The sequence below is a fragment of the Balaenoptera acutorostrata genome, chromosome 3 (assembly GCF_949987535.1).
Source record: "Balaenoptera acutorostrata chromosome 3, mBalAcu1.1, whole genome shotgun sequence".
In the NCBI taxonomy this organism is placed as follows: domain Eukaryota; kingdom Metazoa; phylum Chordata; class Mammalia; order Artiodactyla; family Balaenopteridae; genus Balaenoptera; species Balaenoptera acutorostrata.
The window spans coordinates 151,667,179-151,692,254 of NC_080066.1; the positions used below are offsets into that span (position 1 = coordinate 151,667,179).

At 44.1% G+C, this 25,076-nt stretch overlaps 1 protein-coding gene and 1 pseudogene across 6 annotated transcripts in view; both read left to right on the forward strand.

Annotated features, from left to right (window-relative positions):
* Positions 1 to 4,877: 4,877 nt before the first annotated feature.
* On the forward strand, positions 4,878 to 8,603 carry LOC103020713 (CBY1-interacting BAR domain-containing protein 1-like; annotated as a pseudogene).
* The window catches only part of DCAF4 (DDB1 and CUL4 associated factor 4), a 38,138-nt gene continuing 19,151 nt past the window's right edge, over positions 6,090 to 25,076 (forward strand). For 5 of the 6 annotated variants that reach the window (XR_451202.2, XM_057542662.1, XM_057542661.1 and 2 more), the window contains exons 1-7: positions 6,090 to 6,201; positions 17,271 to 17,367; positions 19,539 to 19,636; positions 20,035 to 20,192; positions 20,875 to 20,957; positions 22,135 to 22,237; positions 24,093 to 24,236. Coding sequence is in view for 5 of the 6 variants with exons in the window: in XM_057542662.1 (XP_057398645.1) it covers positions 17,279 to 17,367; positions 19,539 to 19,636; positions 20,035 to 20,192; positions 20,875 to 20,957; positions 22,135 to 22,237; positions 24,093 to 24,236 (675 nt within the window). In the remaining variant the exon portion in view is untranslated. Of the gene's footprint in view, positions 6,202 to 17,270; positions 17,368 to 17,689; positions 17,747 to 19,538; positions 19,637 to 20,034; positions 20,193 to 20,874; positions 20,958 to 22,134; positions 22,238 to 24,092; positions 24,237 to 25,076 lie in introns of those variants that run through there. The other variant, XM_028167048.2, reaches the window with a different exon arrangement.

The window sequence follows — 25,076 nt, forward strand, 5'->3', positions numbered from 1 at the left end:
CCTGAGTTCCAGTATCCTTGGAATAGGGATACCCTAATAGCAATGAGTACACTTGGCACTCAGATCTTGGCTTCTAAATACCAATTTCCACTAAATGGGACTTGGACTCCTTAGAGAAATGACTCATTCCAGGCCTGGGCAGAAAAAGTACAAGATGAGCCTGGAACATCTTTTGCCAGAAAAGAATGATCAAAGAATGATGAGAACATGTCAAAAGAACACAGAAGTACGTAGGAAGAGCTTCTACTAACAAAACTGGGACTATTTGAGCATCAAAATAAATGATAAGCATGGATTTAATCCACTGAATAACAGAGGAACCCATAAGCCCATAAATTAATTAAATGTTTGATAAAGAGTAGGATATTTACATAGACTTACAAATACTAGCCAAATTACAAAAAGATAAAGAGTGATATTGTACCATGGTTATATGAGATGTTACCACTGGGGAAGTTATATGAAAGGTACAGGGACCTCTCTGCACTATTTTTGCAACTTCCTGTGAGTCTATAATTAGTCTATAATTATTTCAATTTTTTTTTTAATTTTTATTTTTTAAATTAAAAAAAAGGGTAACTTTACATTGCAGAAGGCTGGCTGACATCACCTTAATCAAGAAGTGAAAATTAACGTCATCCATAATGGGACCAACCAAAATCACGTGCCACCTGATAGGATGCAATGAGAAGAATGCCGTGTCACTTCTCTGGTTTTCCTGTTGAACATGCAGTCTGAATCCAATCATGGTAAACGTTAGACAAATGCAAATTGAGTGCCCAAACTGAGGGACATTCTACAAATTAACTGGACCGTAATCTTCAAAAGTGTCAAGGTTATGAAAATTAAAAAAGGACTTAAGAGACATAACTAAATACACGTGATTCTGAATAGATCCTTTTGCCGTTAAGAAAAGTATTGGGACAATGGGTGATACTTGAGTGGGACCAAGGATTAGATGGTAGTGGTCTAAAAATGTTAATTTCCTGATTTTGATGGTTATCTTGAGAATATGTAGGAGAGTACCCTTGTTTGCAGAAAATACAACTAAAAGTATTCCAGTGTGAAAGTTCTCTGTACATAGTTGGAATTTTCTATTAGTTTGTGATTGTTTCAAAAAGAAATTTTTTTAATTATTAAAAAAATACAACTACATCTCTAGCACCTAGAACAGGCATGGCATTCCAAGGGCTCAATAAATATTTGTTGAAGGAATTAATGAACTATATAAACAACTACAACAAATACATGCTTAGAAATAAAGACATCTAAATATTAACAGTGGTTTTTTGGAGGTATGGATTTATCATAGGTAATTTGGGTATATTTTTTATTTTATGCTTCTCTGTTTCTTAAATTTCCTGAATCAAGCATGTTTTTATTAATTGTTAAATTGGTCAGGCTGCTAACTAGCTAAGAATAATATTTTAGAAGCACCACAAGTCTCATCCTTGGGTTTCTGGATTCCGACATTTGATGTTATCAGTTACTTGGACCAGACCCTTGGAAACTGCTTCCGTCCACCCAAGTACATAGAATACCAATAACTATAGGTTAATTATTACTGGGATATATAACTTCCTGGTGTCTAGAATATTCTTGCCCATTACTCAGGGCTCCCTCCTTCCCAGAATCATGTCCTGAGTCATAGAATCGGTCATCAGCAGTTCAGTGAACGTGTAATCATAATAAGGGGTTTGGAGAGTTTTGTGGGATGTTTAATTCACATTAGGGAAAGGACTGGAGAATTACTCTGGATCCAGATTTCCAGTGACCAAGACATTCACATCCTTTGGATACTACTGAATAAACATTGGTAAATTCTGATGAAAAGAATCCTTTTTCTGGGCTCTGAGTGGACTGTTATCACATAATGGACATGTTGATTATGTTTCTCTTGTATTGATTATATTTTGGATCAGTGTCTCCATGATGGGATTTGACAGATGTCTTAGTTCCTTTAATAACTCATTTACATGTCACCTCTTAAAATGAACAACTTCTGCAGTTGGTTGCTGTGCATAGTATGCAGATTTAATTAACATTTAAATTTTATATTTTAATAGGTTATATATGCCAATAGTCAAAATTCAAAAGGTACAATGGGGTGAAAAGCTCTCTCCCATCCCTGTCACTTAACCACCCAGATCCCCTCCCTAGAGGTAACTGATATCATTCCAGGGAGATATACATACATACACATATATTTTTCACGCTATGTAATTTTTTTTTCAATTTTCATTTATTTATTTGTTTATTTATGGCTGCGTTGGGTCTTTGTTGCTGCGCGCGGGCTTTCTCTAGTTGCCACGAGCGGGGGCTACTCTTTGTTGCAGTGTGCAGGCTTCTCATTGCAGTGGTTTCTCTTGTTGCAGAGCACGGGTTCTAGGCGCGCGAGCTTCGGTAGTTGTGGCGTGCGGGCTCTAGAGCACGGGCTCAGAAGTTGTGGCACACGGGCTTAATTGCTCTGAGGCATGTGGGATCTTCCCAGACCAGGGCTTGAACCCGTGTCCCCTGCATTGACAGGCGGACTCCCAACCACTGCACCACAAGGGAAGCCCACCCTATGTAATATTTTATGTACTGTTCTTCACCTTCCTTTTTTCACCAAGAATCTATCTTGGAGGTAATTTTACATTAGTATATAAAGAGCCTCCTTTTTTTTATTTTAAGTACACAGTATTCCACTGAATGAATGTACCATCACTTTTTTAACTAGTCTCTAACTAATGGACACTAAGATGGCTTCCAAACTTTCACTATTACATGATGTTCCATGTACCTAAGTTATTTTGCACATAAGCAAATATATTTTTAGGATGAATTCCTAGTAATGTGATTGCTAGGTCAAAGGTATATGCATTTTTAATTTTGATAAATATTGATATATTGCCAAAATGTCTCCCTTAGAGCTTGTATGAGGGCTTCACTGAATATTAACAAACTTTTGGATTTTGCCTATCTGGTTATGAAAAAGGATATGTCAGAGGAGTTTTAAACTATATCTTCCTTACACTGAGTTAGGTTGAGCATCCTTTCATGTTGACTTCCTTTTCTGCATAGTTGGTATAGCCACGGCTCCTTTTTCTATTGAGTTTATTTGTAGAAGCACTTTATGTTTTAGGAAAATTAGCCTTTTCTGTGATACAAGCTGTAGATATTTTATACCAAATTGGAGTATGTCTTTCGACTTTCATTATGATAGTTTTCGCCTTGAGAGCTCAAACTCTGGAAACTACCTGGGTTTGAATCTTGGCTCTGCCACTCACGAGCTTGAGCAAGTTACTTAACCTCTCTGTGACTCAATTCATCAGTAAAGTGGTGATATTAATAGTACCTGCCTCACAGGGTTGTTGTAATTAAAAGAACAATATATGGAAAGGGCTTAGAAAATATGTGGCATATGACAAGGACTATAAAAAGTATCGTGGTTTTTTTTAATGTAGTCAAAGTTAATGCTGATTCATTCTAGGTGCCGTTTCAAAGAAAAACATATTTGCCTTGGCTTCAAATTCTGGAGATAAATGAAAAAAAGAAATTATTCTCACCTTTGATAAGTAATATGCACTATTTACATACCAAGCCATCCACATAATAAAGGGTGCCCAGTCCATGGGAGTGTAGACCAAGCAGTGAGGTGCTTTATGGTCACTGCATTTATTCCTCACAACCACTCTCTTCAATAAGCAAGGTCCCACTGTATAGCACAGGAAACTGTATTCAATATTCTGTGATAAGCCAGAATGGAAAGGAATATGAAAAAGAATATATATATGTCTAACTGAACCACTCTGCTGTAGAGCAGAAATTAACACAACACTGTAAATCAACTGTACTTCAATAAAATAAATTTAAATACATATATTTAAATATTATATATATATTTGGGGAAAAAACCCGCTTCAGCAGGTATCATTATCTTCATTTTACCTATGAGGAAATTGAGGTTCAGAGATGCCAAAAGACTTGCCCAAGGTCAAGCTTCCTTTGTGCACTGATTTGCAAATATTCTTTAATCCTTTCTTTTGGCATGCCTGTTGCAGGTCCCCAAGGCATATCCTGTGCCTATACCCGGTTCCCTCAGTGAACACTCAAGAGACCCCTCTGGCTGGCTGTTTGCCATTCATTCACTCAGCAAGCCCCAAGCCAACTCCTTCTGACTTCCTCCCGTGACCCTGGCTCTTCAGCTGGGAATCCCTTTTGACTCCTGACACAGAGTTCATCAAGTCTTACAGATTCTCCCTCCTCTGAAATGTATCTCGACTCTACCCCTCCCTTCCATGCCAGCTGCCACCACTATGTTTCAACCCTGACTACCTTTTGCAGGGACTGTAGCTGCACTAAGCTTCTAAGAAAGCTTCCAGCTGCCTTCCACAACCTTTCCTCTCCAGTTTCTTCTACAGTGCTGCCCAGGTGATTTCCCTAAACCACAGCTCTAGTCTTATCACTCCCCAACTCTCAAACCTTCAGAAGCTCCCTCTGCCAGCTCTTTACCCTTGACATTTGACCCAACCTATTCTGCCAGTTTTGCTTCCAAGACTCCCTACCCATCCAGCCAAAACGAATGCTTCACTACTCCATGAACAGGCTTCCAGTCAGCTTGTTTGTTCAGCTTCAGATTTCTCTCTCTGCTCTCTCTTCCAGGCAGCTCAAGCTTCAAGAAGCTGTCCTTTATTCTGACTATACTCACTTCTCTCCTTACCCTCATCACCTCTTCCCACTCCACACCCTTTCTTATACAAAATCCTTTAGAGGCGGAATCCTTCCTTCCTTGTTATTTACTGAAATGCTTTCACACACAGGTACAACTGATAAACCCCACAACCTATTTTCTAATGGGTCTAGCCACTCAACAGGGCCCTGGGTTAGCAGGGTACATGGTGTGCCAGGCCTGCTCGTGGCAACAACCAAGCCTGGCCCATTTGAACCCAGCTCTCCTCACAAACTGTGACTTCTGCATAAAGAACAGACCTGTAGTTGCCAAGGGGAAGTCGGGTGAGGGAGGGGTGGAGTGAGAGGTTGGGGTTAGCAGAGTATAAATAGGATGGATAAACAACAAGGTCCTACTGCGTAGCACAGGCAACTATAGACAATATCCCGTAATAAACCATAATGGAAAAGAACATGAAAAATAATATATATATGTATAACTGAATCACTTTGTTGTACACCAGAAACTAATACCTTGTAAATCAACTATACTTCAATAAAAATAAAAATAAACCAGATCTAGATTAAAAAAAAAAAAAAAAGCAAAACTGTCACTTCTGGCCAAGGGCCCTTCACAGGCTTACATCTTTCTTTTAGATCTGACGGCTGTCAACTGATACCTAGAACAGGCACAGCACAAAGAGACCTATCTGGAAATATTAGTGGTATGAACGAACTTTGCACTGGAGAGAACATCAGAACGTTAGATCAACTTCCTTGTTTCAACAGAAGAAATCAAGGCACAGAAAGGGAAGAGACTCGCCCTAGTTCACACAGCAAGAAGGAACCAGAACTAGATCTAGAACCAAGGCCTCCTGACTGAAGTTCAGGGCACGCTCCTCTGCACCTTGGAGCCACGCAGACCTAAGGTCAGCAGCCTCAGCTACCAGAGGTCACAACCAAACACGTCACCACCAGTACAACACGTGTTGCTTTTTCCTCGCACTCATCTCAGAGCCTCCTTCGCCCTTTCCACAACACAATCTTTCCTCCTCCCTAAGTAACAGTTTTAAAGGCAGGGATCTTCAGCGGCGAGAGGGCTTCCCTGTCAACCGGGTTGGACACAGAAAATACCCAGTGCTGGGTGGGGTTCCCACCGCTAGAGAAGAGGTAGCCTCGGAGCTCCCGGGGTCCGAACTCAGCCTCCGGCCCCGCCCCGGCCCTGCCCCCAAGCGCGCCCGGCCCCGCCCCAAACGCGCCAAGCCCAATCAAGCCTGCCGCCGACTCGCTGCATCGTCGCCAGGCCTGGGCGGAGCCGAGCTCCCAATCCCCTCCCCCTCCCTAAGATCCGCCCCATTGGCGTAGACAGTCAGAAAGCGCGTCCAATGAGAAGGAAGGGGCAGCCGCTATGGCCCTATCCGCTGCGACAACGCGAGAAAGGACACTAACTGGCAAACTCTAGACCTCGGTCTTTCCGCGTCCTTCTACGCTTAGCTCCCACTCTTGCAGACCTTGCGCCCGAGGGAGAGCCGGAAAGGCCCCTCTGATCAAGTAAGTGTACGCTGACTGAAGTAGTGTTGGCGTCGGTCCGGGAGCGGCTGCTGCTACCCCGACAGAGCTCGGGGTGGGATGGGGGTGGGGGGAAGGCCCGAGAAAGGGGCAGGGAGGAGCCGAGCACGTGGAACGCCGGCACGACCCTGGCGTGGGTGGCTGGCTGGGCCGGCGAGCTCCGGCTGTGAGGAATCGGTGGGCGGGTGGAGCTCGCGCGTCTTGTCGGATCTGCCGCCGTAAAGACGGGGGGAGGGGGACCCGGAGTGTCGCCTCTCCGTGTCCGCCCTGAAGGAGAGTTTTTCTAAATCCTTATGTGAAGTTGCCACCCAACACCTGACAGTGGATGGACTGCGGGCCCTTGGTGGCGGCTTACCTGAAAGTTCAGGTTGAGGCTGATTTTTTCAGACAGGTCAGCATAACAGCTAACGCAAGCGCCTCGTGAGTGCTTAGGCACTGCCGACTGCTTTACAGACATTAACTAAGCTTTCCATACACCAGCCCAGTGAGGTAGGTGGTAGTGTAATACCTCCGTCAGACGCAGAAGAGCTCTAGTGAGGTTGTCGCTTACCTGAGGTAACTCGCGAACTAGTAAAGTGACGGAGCCGTGGGATGAACCCAAGCATCCCGAGGTAACCTCCACACCGAGTTACGGTAGCGACAAAGCCACGCCTTCCACGCTAGCGCCCGCCGTGTCCAGGAAGCCTCATCGTCTCCCCAGTTGTCCTTAGAAACCATGACTCCCCGTCCCCCGGAACGGGCGTGGTGTGGTCCACAGACCTTGGCAGACGCAGAAACAGCCCGAAGGAAGAAGACTGAGACCACAGCTTCCTGGAGGAAACAGAAGTCCAAAGCCCCACACTCCAGTTTTAAATAACGGTGGAGACTGTAGTTGAGGTGGTGTCCTGGGGCGGACCAGCAGGGGTGGAATGCCATTTCCCCCACGCATTGTGTCTTTCTGGGCACCATGCTTGGCCCTCTAAGCTTCCATTTCCTCATTCGTGAGGTAGAGTTTTAAATAAACGCCGACGCAGGGTGGCCAAGGCAAGCCCCCTGTGGAGGCCATTTTGCGTTAGGGCTTTTCAAACCAGTGGCGTTAGCGTTTTACACGCTGCAGTCCAGTAGCCTCTATAATCCCCATAAACCTGTCGCTGGATATTTAGGATGTGCCTCACTCATAAATGGTATAGTACTGCTGTAGTAGAAAATCTTTTTTTGTTTGAGGGATATAATTCACATACCATAAAATTCTCCGTTTTACAGTGTACAGTTTGGCAGGTTTTGTAGAATATTCGCAAGGTCGTGCGACCATCTTATTCCAGAACATTTTCATCACCCCACAAATAAGCACTGTGGCCCCGGCGCGGCCTAGGCCGAGGCATTGTTAGGCTCCAGGCCCCGGGCTCCGGGCCACGTGCTCGGCAGGATGCTGAGGCGGCTGCTCAGGTGCGGGCAGTGGAGCCTCCGCCCCGTGCTGAATTTCGGCTGTGGGCCGCAGCCGAGACCGGGCCCACCTCTCACAGAGGCCGGGAGGGAGGCTGCCCGCTACTCCTCAAGCCTGAGGCCCCCAGGCCGGGCCTTTTCTGGGTCGCACCGTCGGAGTTTGGCGGCCAGGCCCAGAATGGCGTCTTGGGGGAGGGGAAGGAAGCGGTACCCGGAAACTGGGCCGCTCAAACCGGGAGCAGTTTCGAGAGCTGCGCCAAGTCTTTGGCGCGCCTGCGCAGAAAACTGCCCGGCTGCGAGGCAGAGCCGACTCTCCTGCGAGAGCGTCTCCGTGGAGACCACAGGTTTGAACAAGGGCCGGAAAAAGCGCTGAGGAGTGTGCCGTACTTAAGGATTATCGGTACGCCACCGCAGCTGAGACTTGCGGCCGAAGGAACCATTGTAGGAACGAAACGGGATGACCTCACAGCGACATCAGCATCAAGGAATGGAGAAGCTAAGCAGCTGCCTGAAGTAGAAAGGACAAGTCAGCACACCCATCCGCTGGACCTGTTATTTCATGGCGAACCCACTTACAGAGAGCTACCCTGGATGCTGTGCAAACAACGCTCATCTGGAGGAAACTGTTGGCAGTTTTGAAAAGCAGAAAGTAAAGGATATAAAGACTGTATTTTCAGAATTTATCACTACTGAAATGCTATTTCAGAGCAAAGCTTCAGAGGTATACACTGGTGCCTACCAAAATATACAAAAGATTGATGAGAAGATGTGAGGTTTTCAGAAGCTCTAGGTATTCACCCGATTATCCATCTCACTTGTATATTGTAAGAGCAAATTCAGAGTTGCCTTTTCAGAGATTTTTTTTTAGCTAAGTGTCTGCAACAGGACAGGTGTCCACTTGTGGACTAAGAGGGGATCAACAAGAAGAAGATGAATTAGACATTACAGAAGAAGAAAATTAATTTTCCTCAGTACATGTCTCATTTCCGTTTTTATCTTAATATGACTCAGAATTCAGAATTGCTGAATTGTAAAACTTTATTCTGGCTTGCTATGCTAAACATCAAAATGGAATGCTCCTGAAAATAGGGGAGAAAAATGGAAGGATATTTATGCTGATCTAAAATGAAGGTTTTAAAAAATATTACACCCCCAGTCATTTCAACTTCCTACTTAGTGATATATGATGTTTTTGTATAACTCCCACACTTTTTTTTTTTTTTTAAGATTATGGGTTTCAAAGTATTTCATATTAATGTACTGTACCTGGTTGGGAGTCCTATAGTAAAGTAGATATCAAAAACCAAGAGATCTACCAATTCCATTTAGCTTCTTTTAGGTTGACTCCGCAAAAGGATCCTATCTAGTCATTCTGATTAAATATAAATTCTATCCCATGAAGCTTTAAATAAAAAGACAAGTTTTCTTTTCTTGAAAAAACTTCTACTGAAACATGAAGTTTCATCATTTGATCTGTAAATTTACCTTTCAACAAGTGTATAATCAAACAGAATAAAGGAAATATGACACCAATATATCCATGTTTTACAAATGAACAAAGCATAAATTTTAGTTTAGAGTCACATTCAACTTGATTCTGGCTTTAAAGCAAAACTGCTGTCATACTCAGAACAGACTTGTGGTTGCCAGGGGGGAGGGGCGGGGGGAGGTTGGGGTTAGCAGATGTAAGCTGTTATATATAGAATGGATGGATAAACAACAAGATCCTACTGTATAGCACGGAGAAGTATATTCAATATCCTATGATAAACCATAATTGAAAAGAATATTTTAAAAAGAATATATATGTATAACTGAATCATTTTGCTGTATGGCAGAAATTAACATGTTATAAATCAACTATACTTGAATTAAAAAAATTCTTTTTAAACTGTTGTCATACTAAAGTATTATACATGGTACTACAGCCTTTGGAAAGCTAGTAATTTGGTGGAATGTTGCCTAAAACAACATAAACTAGAACACATGGAACACCATAAATCATTTAAAATTCTATAAAAAATTTTCTAAGCTACCACCTAGATAATAAAAAGATATAACAGTTATTCTTGGAAACATAAAACAATTTAATCAGAGTCTTTATCAACTCATCTGGGGTAACTGGAAAAAGCAGTTATTCATAACAGAAAAGTAGACTTTCGAGAAGCTATAAAAAAAGGACCTGAACCTTTATACTCCCTGTTCTGTACCCCCTCTTCCTTCAGCACCTGGAAAACCACTTCTCTCTTTCTCCCTCTCTGGATTTGCCTATTCTGGAGATTTCATATACATCAAATAAATAATACAGTGTGTGGCCTTTTGTGTCCCACTTCTTTCACTTAGCATAGTGTTTTCAAGGTTCATCCACATTGTAGCATGCCTCAGTACTACATTCTTTTTATGGCTGAATAACATTCTGTTGTATGGATGTGCTATATTTTGTTTATTGAGTCATCAGTTGATGGAAACTTGGATTGTTTACACTTTGGGGCAATTATGAATAATGCTGCTATGAACATTACTGTCCAGATTTTTATATGGCCATATGTTTTCATTTCTGCTGGATTTTGCTAGGTCATATGGTAACTATGTCGAACCTTTTGAGGAACTGCCAAACTGTTTTCCAAAGTGACTGCAGCATTTACGTTCCCACCGGCAGTGTGTGAGAGTTCCAATTACTCCACATTCTCACCAATACTTGTTATTTGGGTTTGTTTGTTTTTTTATTATAACAATCCTGGTAGGTGTAAAGTGGTATCTTATTGTGGTTTTTATTTTCATCTACCTATTGACTAATGATGAGCATCTTTTCGTGTTCTAAGTAGCCATTTGTGTATCTTTGAAGAAACGTCTTCAGATTTTTTTCCTTACTTTTTGAGTTATTTTTTTCTTGTTGAGTTTATATATTCTGGATACTAGGTCCTTATCAAATATACGATTTAAAAATATTTTCTCCCATTCTGTGGGTTGTCCTTTCACTTTCTTTTTTTTTTTTTTGAAGTGAATGGTGGTGTTTCTTTTTTTAACTTATTTTATTTTTGGCTGCATTGGGTCTTTGTGGCTGCACGCGGGCTTTTCTCTAGTTGTGGCGAGTGGGGCCTACTCTTCGTTGCAGCGCACAGGCTTCTTATTGCTGTGGCTTCTCTTGTTGCAGAGCACGGGCTCTAGGTGCGTGGGCTCAGTAGTTGTGCCTCGTGGGCTTAGTTGCTCCATGGCATGTGGGACCTTCCCGGACCAGGGCTCAAACCCGTGTCCCCTGCGTTGGCAGGCGGATTCTTAACCACTGTGCCACCAGGGAAGCCCCCTTTTCACTTTCTTGATAGTGTGTTTGCACAAAAGTTTTTACTTTTGATGAAGTCTACTTAATCGATTTTTTCTTGTGCTTTGGGTGTCATATTTAAGAAACCATTGCTTATTGAAAGTTCATGATGATTTATACCTTTGTTTTCTTCTAAAAGTCTTACAGTTTTAGAGCTTGGATCCATGAGTTAATTTTTATATATGATGTGAAGTAGGAATCGGATTCATTCTTTTGCAGGTGAGTGTCCAGGTGTCCGAGCAGTTGAAAAGATTATTCTTTCCCCCACTGAATGGTCTTGGTCAAAAATCAATTGGCATAGGTATATGGGTTTATTTCTGGACTCTCAGTTCTACTCCATTGATCTATGTTGCTATCCTTGTGCCAGTACCAGTGTCTTGATTACTGTAGCATTGAAATTGGAAAGTGTGAGTCCTCCAACTTTGCTCTTTTTTCAAGATTGTTTTCACTCTTCTGTGTCCCTTGCATTTCCATATGAATTTCAGGATCAGCTTGTCGATTTCTCCAAAGATGGCAGTTGGAATTTTGACAGTGGTTGTGTTAAATCTGTACATCAATTTGTAGACCATGTGAAGTCTTCCAATCCATGACATGGATGTCTTCCCATTTTTGTAGGTCCTCTTTAATTTCTTTCAACAATGTCTTATACTTTAAGTGTACGAGTTATGCACTTATTTGATAAGTTTATTCCTAAATACTTTATTCTTTTTGATGCTAATGTAATGTAATGCTATTGTATGGTTTTGTATTAATTTCATTTTTAGATTATTCATTGCTAGTGTATAGAAGTACAGTTGATTTTTTTATACATTTATTTATTTATTTTATTTATCTTTGGCTTCGTTGGATCTTCGTTGCTGTGCGCGGGATTTCTCTAGTTGTGGCAAACGTGGGCTACTCTTAATTGCAGTGCGCGGGCTTCTCATTATGGTGGCTTCTCGTTGTGGAGCACAGGCTCTAGGCTCACAGGCTTCAGTAGCTGTGCCACGCGGGCTCAGTAGTTGTGGCTCGTGGGCTCTAGAGCACAGGCTCAGTAGTTGTGGCACCTGGGCTTAGTTGCTGTGCAGCATGTGGGATCTTCCCAGATCAGGGCCCGAACCTGTGTCCCCTGCATTGTTAGGCGGGTTCTTAACCACTGCGCCACCAGGGAAGCCCTGATTTTTATATATTAATCTTGTATCCTGCAACCTTGCTTAAATCATTTATTAGCTCCAGTAGTTTGTGTGTGTGTGTGTGGATTCTTTAGGATTTTCTGTATGTATAACATGTCATCTGCCAATAGAAATAGTTTTACTTCTTCGTTTCCTGTTTGCATGCCTTTTATTTCTTTTTGTTGCCTAATTGCCCCTGGCTAGAACTTCCAATACAATGTTGAATGGAAATGGTAAGAACAGACATCCTTGTCTTGTTCCTAACCTTAGGAGAAAAGCTTCCAGTCTTTCACTATTATGATGTTAGCTGTGGGGTAGATGCCCTTTATCAAGTTGTGGAAGTTACTTCTGTGCCTAGTTTTTGTCATGACAGGGTATTGGGTTTTGTCTGGTGTTTTTTCTGCATCTCTTGAGAAAATCACGTGGAGGTTTTTCCCCTCATTTATTCTGTTAGTATGGTGTATGGCGTTGATTGGTTTTTGTATGTTGAACTTGGGGTAAATCCTACTTGGTCATGGTGTATTATCCATTTTATATGCATCTAGATTTGGTTTGCTAGGATTTGGTTGAGGATCTGTGGCTGTGTTCATAAGGTAGGTTGATCTATAGTTTTCTTGTCTTGTGATACCTCTGTCTGGTTTTGGCAACAGAGGACTACTAGCTTTAGAAAGTGAGTTGGAAAATTGTAGTAAATATCTTGCCTATAATTCTTACAACCTTTTGGATTATTTTCTTCGGATCTGTTCCCAGAAGAAGGCATGTACATTTAAATTACTTGATAAGTGTTGCTCAATCATTTTCCAAAAAGTCAAATCATGTTTGTTTATTTGTTTGAGATTAACGTTGTCTTTCTAGAATAATGGTCTCTTAGAAATTATTATTCTTTATCCTTCAAGTACTTGAAAGCTTGTGTAAAGGCAAAGCCAAGCTCAGCCTTCCACAACACATCTTATTTAATGTCTGTGCCTGGCAGAGTGGCTCCGGAGGAGCTGGGATTCAACATTTCACCCAGAAAATTATGATTGAGTGCTTCCTATCTAGAGCAGGGTTTCTTAACCTCAGCACTATTTGGGGCTGGATAATTTGTTGTAAGGTGCTGTCCTGTATTGTAGGCTGGTTAGCAGCATCCCTGGCTTCTACCCACTAAATGCCATAGCAGCCCACCCCTCCCTGCCCCCAAGTGACAAACAAAAATGTCCCTGGACATTGCCAAATGTCCCCTGGTGGGTGAAATTGCCCTTGGTTGAGAAATACCAATCTAAAAACTGATTGTGCTGACTTCATATTACTGTCCAATAAAATTGTCTCTAATTTTGAATTTTAATCCTTGCTATATATATATTTGGCTTTGGAGCCACATTTGTCTCACTCTGTTACCATGTGCTGGTGACTTTCAAATCTATATCTTTAGCTTCATTTTCCCTCTGAATTCCCAGACCCCTGTTTACAAACATCTTGAGATTGGTTTGTTCAAAATCAGACTTAACTGTCTTCGTTCCCCAAACTGCTCCTTCTCCTTGTCTCTCAGGTCAGAACACTACCAGTTATTCATTGATCAGGTTTCAGCTGCTCTCTCTCCACCTCTCCAATGAAATTCACCTCCTAAATCTTTCTAAATTCAGGGTTCTCTATCCCAAGTATCACTTCCGTGTTTGTGGGTTCATGTAACCTGAGTTGCTACAGCAGTCCTTAACTTCCAACTTATTCCCTCCACCGCTGCCTTTCTAAAATGCAGGTCTAGTCATGTTACTCAGCGAACTTACCGAGCACCCAGAGACCTCAGCATCTGACCCTGCCTGCCTCTCTAGCCTAATCTCCCAGCCCCTGTACTTTAGGCTCTGGCCATACCAAACTGCTTGCAGGCCCCTCACTCTGCCAACCTTGCCTGATGGACTGGGTTCAAACTCACTCTCCCCTCTGGCTCTTCCATTCAGAGCCATCACTCCCTTCTCTCCCACTGCAGTGCCTGCACCTGTGCTTGTGTGAGGTGGTGGTTTAGAAATATTGTCTTGGGGCTTTCCTGGTGGCGCAGTGGTTGAGAATCTGCCTGCCAATGCAGGGGACACGGGTTCGAGCCCTGGTCTGGGAAGATCCCACATGCCGCGGAACGGCTGGGCCCGTGAGCCACAATTGCTGAGCCTGTGCGTCTGGAGCCTGTGCTCTGCAACAAGAGAGGCCGCGACAGTGAGAGGCCCGCGCACCGCGATGAAGAGTGGCCCCCACTTGCTGCAACTAGAGAAAGCCCTCGCACAGAAACGAAGACCCAACACAGCCATAAATAAATAAACAAATACTTTTTAAAAAAAAAAGAAAACGAAGACCCAACACAGCCAAAAATAAATAAATAAATAGAAATATTGTCTTTGGCCAAAACCAGCACTCAACATTTATTTCGTTATTTACCATGTCCTTCTGATTGTGCAGTGCTCTACCGAGGACAGTGCTGCAAGTGGGCCAATGACCCTGCCTCCTGATGGGTGATCTGATGCCTTTGACTCACCATAACCTATGCTTTTCCACTATTCATGCATCATTTCATAACTAAAGCAAACTGAAATCATGTACGGAATGTGCAATCTAAATAAGTTTTCATCTTTTTTTGTAGAGTTGGTTGGTAATAATGATAATCTTATGTCAATATGGCTTTTTTTTCTTACCAGTTTTCTTATCACCGTTCATACGTATTTCCCTTCCTGTGCACAGTGCCTTTAGCCTGTAATGTAACTAATTAATAAATACAACTTTATTTTTTGTCTGAGGCTTAAGATAATTGATCCAAAGGGAAACCTATGCATGTGGTATTCAGGAGCCATTAAAGTGGTTGCTGAGGAAAATGAATAAAATTATTATATTTTTGGATGGGGGTGGGGCAGTAGTAGAATTTCAGAGAAAGGAAATACAGATAGGTGAAAGAGCAGACTAGGAACTAGAGAGAGATCATGAACCCGCTTTGGAACATGGTCTGTGAAAGTAGACAGGAGGTAGCCTTTTATAAGAACTTGATGTTAGGTTAGAGATGAAACAGTGTTTGCAGGTGAGATTGTATTAAGTATAAAATGAAGAGGATCTAGGACAGAATGTCGGTAAACACAGAGTGGGTGACCCAAGAGAAACTAGAGAAGGATGAACTTGACAAGTACGAGGAGAACCAAGAGAAAGATATTCCAGAAACCTAGGGAAGAGTGAAGCTTTGTGGTGTCATGTGTTGTAGGAATAAGGGCTAAAAAGAGACCACTAACTTTGGCAAGTAGGTGATCATTAACCTCAGCAAGAGCATTTTAGCAGAACGGTGAGGATGGAGGAGGCCTGACTGCAGTGAGTTGAAGAATGATTGGAAAATAAAGAAGTGGCATGTGTACATATAGACCATGCTTCCAGAACATTTCTGTTCCTTTTGGATTGGAAGTGGAGCACATACAAATGAAAAACCTGAGCGTGTTTATAAGCTGAGATAAGGAGAGGGGGAGATAGATTAAACATATATGAACACAGATGTCTGCAGAGTTTGAGAAGGAAATGAGATCAACAGCCAGGAGGGATGGGTTTGCCTGGAAAAGGCACAGGGACACCTGTTTCTCCAAGACAAAAAGGAAGATGATAAGAATTAGTAAAGGCAGGCATTTGTGGAGGGGATGAAAAAGAAGTTGGGGGTGTTCGTACTGGTAACATCTCTCTTCTGGGTGAGGTAGGGAGCTATGCTGTCTACTAAGTGTGACTAAGAGGAAGTGGGAAGGGATTTTAGGAGAGTGATAACACCCTGGATTGTCGGGAGTGAATCAGATTAGGAATAAATAAAACTAGGTCAATTTATAATGTCCCAGCAGAGGATGAAAGTGAGACATTTGTGATGACTCCAAGTCGGCATGGCTATATTGATGAGCTTTTGTAGTGCTTATTCATTCTGGCACAGGACTAGAGAGTGGCTGGTTAAACTAATCCAGGTTGTGGAGTCTGCTTCCCACTGACTCTGAAGCAGGCAAATCAAGGACTTCATTACAGAATTCACGAAATGTTTGGTTAAGTACTATACTCACTAAATTTCTCTTCCTTTGTATCGAATAGCCCCAACTCACAATCATAGGTTGACACAGAAGTCGTTGGGTAAATACTGAATTCTGGAATGTAGGTCCAGACTTCTGGTGCTCTGTTTGATGATAACAGGCACTTCCTACTCAAAAGTAGAAGTTGGAAAATAAAAGCAAATAGATTTTCTAATCTCTTCTTTGGTTGCATTCAGCCCTAGAAATTTTTTTCTAATTTTGTTAACGGCATTTGAATATACTTTTAAAGTGTATTCTGTAAGATGTCACAGTGTCTCCACTGAGTGGGGAAAGGATCACCAGGTGTTGGGAAAGCATGAAACTCGCAGCAGCTAGACTGTGTACTACAGTTCAGTCTCTTTAAGAATTCCTAATGTGATTCCCAGTGTTAAAACTTGTGATGATTTGATGATTAAGTGATAAATTCAGGCCATACAAGATAAGACTTGAAAAAGCCACTCAAAATAGTTATGGCAACATCAGTGTCTTTAAGACATCATTCCTTATTTCAACAAATGCATGTGCACATCCTTCCCTTTAACAGCTAGTGTACTTCAGGAAACTAAAACACTCTCTAAAGCACATTGAGAAGTCACATGCCACTGGCCCCATTTAATTTGTTCACAATTTTTCCTGCTTGATACTGAAACCGAGGAAGAGATAGTGTTCACGATTAACTATTCTCTATGAATAGGGATGTGTGTGGATCAAAAGAAAAATTATTTTATGCTCTGGAGTTAATCTGGTAACGAAAAGAAGACTAGCTTAGGAGGGTTCTCATGCCAGGCTCAAACTGTTGTCGGAAAGTAATTGTGAGAGTCTGTCAACACGTCACACAGTGACCTGGGGAATGGAGGTTGGCAGGTTGTCGGGCCAGGTATCAGCTGTGAGGTAAGAGGACTGCAGCCAGAGAGATGGCTACAGACACGTTGGGTTTTATTTGTGTGTCCACCTGGTGGCAGTCCTACAGGTAAGGCTTAGTGGCGGCTTTAATGATAACCCAGGTTGGGCCATCCTTTTGCCTAGTTCTGAGCGTGAAGGAACTATCAACAAGCAAACAGAAGAGAAAGGTGTGCACACGTGCATTTGTATGTAATTTTCTTTCTTTTTCTCTTTTAGCGGCTGAAATGCATAAAAGCAGGGGGCAGAGTAGAAGACATGGGAGAAGGAGCCACCGACACAACGCTTGGTTCAGACAGCATGGTTCTAATGAGAGGCAAGTGCTGTTGCCCAGTGTCTGCCTAGCGTTGACAGCACCTTCACACGCACATGACTCCCTGGGGGTCTCAGCAAAATGCAGGCTCTGAGGTCGGGCCGACTAGAGTCTGTGCTTCTCACATGCTCCCAAGGGGGTGTCTGCTGGGGGCCAGCCCGCCTGCCACTCTTTGACTAGTGAGGAGGTGGCCACACTTGTCTTTCTTTTCAGTGTGACCATGACTTCTGGCTGGAGCCTTAGCCACAGGCTTAGAAGTAAACATTATCTGATACAACTGGGGAGCTCTTTCTCCATTTTTTAGTCTTTTTTCTTCTTTTTTTTCAGCCTATGAAAATAGCTTTCTGGAAACCTAATTTCATTAATTCAGCCTAAATCCTAGGTAAGGCTATATAATATATAATACGATATGGTATTTAATAAACACAAAAAGGTATAAACAATAATACAATGAATATTAGGTACCTACCACCCAGCTTGAAAAATAGAACAGTGTATACTTAGGTGAAATCCCCATAATAAGTATTTTCCACACTCTACTTATTTTTCTGCATAAATGAAATACAGTCTAATCTCAAAACTTGCTTCACCCCACCCCACCCCAGGAGAGGATACCTCTTCACAGTTCAGGGCTGCTGACGTGACTTCTGGCCATAGGAAGTCTTTGCACAGCCCTCTCCTCACCAAAGGAGACCCGTATGCCAATTTCAAAACTCTTTCACACTCCAGATCTCCTTTTAAAATGGACAGATTTCTAGCTATAGGGTCAGAAGATGTCGAATGCCAGTATGCTTCTCTAGAACAGATTAACTCAAACAGAAAAAAAAAAAAAAAGCATCAGAATGTTGTGGAAGAAACAAGGGCTTTGGAATTAGGAGGTCTGGGTTTGACGTTCTGCTTTTTCCTGTGTGAAATTGGTCAAGCTATTTAATCACCTGAGTCACTCTTCTTGTACCATACTTCTCTTGTGAGGCTCGTAATAATGTATGTAAAGCCCCATCAGGCTGCCTGTCTCTGAGTAGGCCCTGTGTATATGGTGGACCTCATTTGGTGCAGAATAATAGGGACTCTGAGACAAAGTCCCCAACGTGACCCTGAGCCAAAGTCCCCAACGTGACCCATACTGTAGAAAGATCAGGACCCAATGTTTGTATGTTTTATGAGGAGAACCATGGATACTCTTTGGGCCCCAGGCCTTCCCTCACGAGCGCGTCATGCAGCAAACTGTGATCTGTGCAGGGAGAGAGTCTTGATTCAGCTTGGCAGAGTCACGTGGAAGCGGGCTGGACAGCCACCTTCCGGGCTCCCTGTGGAAAGAATGGGGCAGCAGTTCTTGGGCTAGAGATGCAGACGTTTGTTATAACACTTAATCCATCCTCCTCTTGCTGCTGATCACAGGTGAGCTTCCTCAGGAAGCTCTGGGCCGTAAAAAGGGAGAATAAATAATTTTCTCTGAAACTGTGCATAGTTAGTATTTATAGACAAAAGAGAGGGTTCTTTGATTCCTTTAACCTAGTTTTGCAGTTTGTATTCCTTTTGGTGTTATAGGGGGCAGGGGAAGTTCTTGATTTTAAAGTGGATTTTACCAGAATTCTAAAATTAGGTCTTTTGTTCTTTCATTATATCCTTCAGTCTATAATTGCCACAGAAGCCTCTTGTAGCTTTGCAAAATGAGTATTTAAACCATGGCTCTATCCCGGTATTGCTGAGCAAATCACCTCTGTGCCCTGAACCCCAGTTTCTCCATCTGCAGGATTGAGTAGCCAAGTAAAATTTAAACTTTTGTACTGCTGAATCCAATAAAAAATGAAATTCACCTGGCCTTGTAACTGCTGTTGAGCTGACAAATGAGCCCAGCTGGTAAAATTCTTATTGGCCAAGATTTCTGTTCTCATTTTCATCTGGAAAATTCCAAAAGACCTCACAAAATGCTCAAATTAGGAGATACAAAAGAGGAACTACTGTGACCTGCATCCTCTTAAGGATGAGAAACCAAAAACCATGCCCTAACTTTGGTGTATTTGCAGTAGGTAAACTGCTTCCAAGAAAAAGAGGGGTCAGTGCTCCTCAAGTAATCGAGGGTTGGGGTGAAGGCTATGGAACTGCAGGACCCCAGAGTCAAAGAATGACTGGGACTGATTGGCTGCAAGTTAACCTTGACTGTGTGTCAACAGGAATAATACAGGGGCACAGCAAAGCCCACAGGGTTCCAGCCACAGCGATGACGAGGCCCCGTCGACCTCCAGCACAGCTGGCAGTTCTTCTGTGCCAGGTAAGGCAGCCTGCTGGACAGGGCTCCTCCGGCCCTGCCTGTGGGGAAAGATGAAACCTAGTTGTGCCTCGTCATCTAGTTATGTCTGTTCTGGCTGCCCTTCTCCTCAGTCCTGTGTGTCTTCACTTGTGTGTGGGTACACTCCATGTGTGTGATCAGCCCATTCCTGGCTTGGAGGAAATTCTGGGAGCAAATTGAAACAAGAACCGTGATCCTGAGGCAAACAGCCCCCCACAGGACTGAACTGGGCCCAGGATGGTGACTGGCAGTGCTAGCCCACCTCCTGCCCCGCAGGAAAGGCCGGCAGCTGTGAGGGGTGGTAGACAGGCCCCTGGGCTCCTCACTGGGTGGCTCAGTTCACGGTGTTTTAAGTTGGATTTTATTTCTTTTGACTAAAGATCTACCAGGTTATTACTTTGACCCTGAAAAGAAACGCTACTTCCGCTTGCTCCCTGGACATAACAACTGCAACCCCCTCACGAAGGAGAGCATCCGGCAGAAGGAAATGGAGAGCAAAAGGCTGCAGCTGCTAGAGGAAGAGGACAAGCAGGGAAAGGTAGGCTCCACAGCCCCGGGAGCTGCCCCGTCCCCTCCACTCCCGCCAGCATCCACCCACTGCCGCGAGGAGGTGCCAATTAAACGCCCCTGTAACCCTCAGCGTAGCGCACTTTAGGAGGGTGGCATCGAATTTTCCCTGACAGGAACCTGATGAAGAGAATAAGAACAGGCAAGAAATCTCCTCCCACCACCACCCCCCTTCTCTTATTTGCTGGGTTTCATCAGGAATTCTTACATTCTGTCCTTCCCCAGGAGTCTCTTGGGTAGCAGCCCAATACAGCCTCTGTAACTGTGTGTTTTAAATAGAAAACCAGAGTGTGTGGTTTGGATACGAGGGTTTCTGGTACCCCTTCTGGAGATGAGATGCCAGGACATTTCCGTGATCATGGGGACAATGGAATGGAAAGTCTGGGCCCCACAGTAACCGTAGGTCGAATGGAAAGCGTGTTGCAGACCTGAGTGTCCAGCGCCATTCCTGCACGCACTAGCTCAGTGGCCTCATCCCCTCATGTATAAACTGATGGGGGACTTGGAGAGGTGCTGAGCAGACTTCCCAGCTCACACATACTTCGTTGTGATAGGCTTTTCCTCTTTCCAAGGAGAGGAGACTAGAATCCTAAAAACATAATTCATTATACAATAACATAAAACTTCACTGAATCTTTCTCTCTTTAATTTAGAAAATAGCCAGGTTGGGATTTAATGCATCTTCCTTACTACAAAAAAGCAAGCTGGGTTTTCTCAACGTCACCAGTTACTGCCGGTAAGATAATACCTCTTTGTTATGTTTTCTTCATGAATGTTCTTTTCCTATTTCTTATTTCCATGATCCAAGAATTGTCAGGATAGAGCATGTAGCCACTCCGTGAGGAGTGTTCACAGTTGAGGAGCTTCAGCTCAACAGCCTGCTTCTGCTGCTGAAATCAGCCCTGAGAGAATCATCCTTCCTTTAGAGCCAGGGAGAGAGGAGAGGGGATCTAGGCAGAGAAACTGGGCAGAAATTTCTCAAGATGTCTCCTCTTTGTTACTTGTAAATCATTTCTAGTTAAGTAGAAGGTCCTTTAACTTCCTCCCGTCAGCCTTCTGCCTCTTTTTCTCCTTCTAATGAGTTGTCACCAAAAAGGCAACATTAAATGGATGTGTACTAAACTTTAAATACTGGTGATGTCTGATACAGTTCTAACTAAAGCCCTGTGAGATAGGTTGACACTTTCCCCAGGTTCCAGAAGAAGAGACTGAGACTCAGAGTGGAATGATTTGCTCAAGGTAAAGCTAGCAAGCGGGGGGATCTGTCTGACTCCCCGGCCTGAGCTCCTAACCCCTGCATTCTGCTGCCTCCTGCTCTACCTGGGCCAGTGAAGAAACAACATGAGTGTGGGTGGCTCACCCAGGGAGGCCCCTTCAAGGAAGGCCAGCCCTGCAGGCAGTGTCAGCCAGGGCAGGTAGGGGTGTGCTTGTCCTCTGTTTCTCTCCTTCTGAGAGGGAAAAGAGTTAAAGGTCTAGTTAGAAAGATCTGTTCTTCACCCTAAAACATGCTCGGTCTTTGGTGGAGAGGAAAAGGGGTAATCGGATGGGCAGCTGAATGCCTGGCTCTTAATGAACTGTGTGTCCTTCAGCAGGTTGTTTCATTCCTCAGGCCCATTCTCTTCATCTCAAGAGAACGAGTTGCGCTAGATGATCCAAAACAAGTCCTTCTAGTTTTGACTTTCTTTGGCACTGTGAATGAGCCACCCATTTCCTTGCTTTAGTTTTCCTAAGAGTTCTAAAATTGAGATTCTTTGGGGCCTTGCTCATCTCCATTGCTGAAATTTAATATGGAGAGAGAGCTGACGAGAGAAGGTAGTCTTCAGGGTGTGGGACAGAGCAGAACCCCTGCATCTTCATGGATATCTAGGTATGACGTCCATACCTCCCCTGCCCCCCCCCTTTCTCCTCTGCAGTTTAGCCCATGAGCTGCGAGTGAGCTGCATGCAGAGGAAAAAGGTCCAAATTCAGAGCTCGGATCCCTCCGCTTTGGCAAGTGACCGATTTAACCTGATACTGGTGAGTGGGAGGGAGCCATCTGTGGGTTCCAGAGATGTAGTTGCCATCCCCTGGACAATTCGTGGCTTTGCATTTGTTTTCATCAAGCCTGGCTGTGTAGAAGCCACTAGCCATGAAAGCAGGTTTTATGGTTTTAACAAGCACTTACCAGCTACCCATTGGCAGATGCCAAGCTGGCAAGACAGGCTGTGCTGTGACCATTGTCACCCCCACTACAGCTCTGTCATTTGACATTAGAGCCGGGGTCCACACACGCTGACAGAGAACCATCACAAAGTAACTTTCCCGTGGGTATGTTGTGTACACAGTTGAAAAGTTACACGGCAGACCAGGGGCTTCTGATCCTTTCCATACTGGACAGGATTTGGTGGCCAAACCTGAAGCACCAGTGTCCTTCAGTAGCAACAGTATATTAGGTTCTTGCTTTCTGTCCCTGACCTCAGTAACAGGGGCCTGCAGGCCATGTCTCTGGGCCTGCACATCCAGCACACCTCCACTGCATCATTTGCGGGGAGCAGAAAATGATCTCTCTGCTTCTGGTTAGACCCGGACTGGAAGCCAGGGGGCAGAGAAATGTTGGCAGAGGATTAGAGGGTCCACTGCAAACAGAAGTAGCCAGACCTCTCAGCTGGACTGGCAACTCCTGCAGGCCTTCCTGGAGGCTGAGGGACAGCCAAGGAGAGTGAGAGAAGGACACGAAATAGAGAGCCTCAGCCTGGTGGTCTACTGACAGGTCTACTGACAGGACTGGAGGCTGAGGCTACGGAATTTACCCTTGAGGTCCTGCCCCAGGACCTCTACGACAGAGCCCTTCACGTAAGGAGTGTCGGGGGCCAGGACTCATGTTTTCTCCTGCGTTTGGGGTACAGTTTGACCTGAATCAAATAGAATACTTTCTTGTGGTGGGTTCCCCTCAGGAGCCCCTTCCCTGGGGTTCTTCAGTAAAGCGGGTGGGGACAGTGGCGATCGCTGTGCACCTGCTGCGTAGCATGGCCTGAGCACCTGGTCTCCATGCTTTGTGTGCTGGTGTTTGGAAGACCCTCCCCATGATCCAGAGTTACGATGACTGGATGGCTGGTGTGACCCAGAGGGGTGGGAAGGGCAGTTTGTCACCCAGGGATCAGAGTTTTCAGATCTGACTCTAGTCACTGGTAATGATTCTTCAGGAATATAACTGTTCTTGCCGAGTAAACTTGCAAAGTGAGTGTGTTTTCACCAGCACCCAAACCCATGTGTATTTGTGTATATTTATAAATATATTTTAAAAACACATAAACATATAAAGGTTTTGCTTTGAAATAATTATTAACCACATTTTTTAAATGAAAAAAGAAAATCTTAAAAATAACCCACATCCCAGGACCATCTTTTCTATTGTAATTTTTTTTCCCCATGCGATGCCTTTCTTTTTACTTGGTGATAATCACAATGCCTATGTAATAGGAATACAATTTTGCTTTCTTCTTTTATCCGTTGGCAGTAATAATTAGCATTTTCCACATTGCTGTGTGGCTTTCATGGTGGCCACATGCTCTGTCACCGTGTGGCTCATCTAAACTCCTCTGGGTGGACGTTAGGACTCTCCCAAACCCAGTTCTGGGAGGGGTCACTGTGCAGACTGGCCATGCCCCCTCACTGCCTTTTTTGCTCCTGAACTGTGAGACCAGATGCCTGTCAGCTTTGCCCAGTGATGGCTACACCAAGTAGGGGCAAGTCAGGTCATTCCGCACTTCCTCATGGGTGAGAACCGTCACCTGGTGAAAACACACAGAGCGTGGGGGCTGGGTAGACGGTCTTTCGGCAGACCGCGTGGCTCAGCCTGGGAGGCCACCCACAGTCCGCCTCCCTTCTCCAGGCAGATACCAACAGTGACCGGCTCTTCACCGTGAACGATGTCAAAGTCGGGGGCTCCAAGTACGGCATCATCAACCTTCACGGCCTGAAGACCCCCACGCTCAGGGTGCACATGCATGAAAACCTCTACTTCACCAACCGGAAGGTACGCTGCCCTTCCCTTTAGCCATGGCAGCCTGCTCTGCCATTGGATCCAGGGCACTGCGGTAATTGGCCAAATTCAGAGTAGAGGAGAGAGCTTTGTGAAGAAGGCAGGGTTCGGTTACCTCATTTTCTCAAGGGAAAAATGGAGTTTTAGATCCTGAGAACTCATAGGGGAAGAAAAGGGCCTCATTAGTTTCTCGTCTTGTAAGAGAAATGAATTTACATAGGGGAGGACTTGAAGCAGTGCTGCTTTAATTAAACTGTTGCAGGGACTTCCCTCCAGGAGGGTTAAGTTGATCCAAAGGAGCCCATGCTAAAGCACAGAGTTCCTGGGAGGTGGGCCACAGAGGGCTGGGTGGAGGGAGGGTCCTCCCAATGTGTCAGAATATTGTGTCAATCTTCCAGTCAATCGTAGCCAGCACTGAAATTTATGTAAATGTAAGGAGCTTGCTGTCTAGGGGACAACTTTTAACATTGCAGTGGGTGATGGCTGCATCTGTAAGAAGCTGTGATTTTCTGTTCTGTTGAGACATGAGCCACAAGATGGACACAGGTTGAAAATGGTTTCTGGGTGAAGTGAGGTCCATTGCAGAGAATTCATCCCTGGCCTATACCAGAGGGTATACCAGATGGCCCATGCTGATGATGAAGGACTGAGGCCTGAGGGTTACTTCTTCCGTTTCCCCTCAAGGTTCTGCATGGTGGGGCAGGGAGCTTCCTTGTTCTCAGAATGCTTGTTCCAGCCCCTGTTCAAGGAGTGAGACCTGAAGAAAGCAGTCAGTCACATGTCTGTTCTATAAGAAAGTATTTGTCTGTTTCTCTCCATAAGTTGGCATCAAAC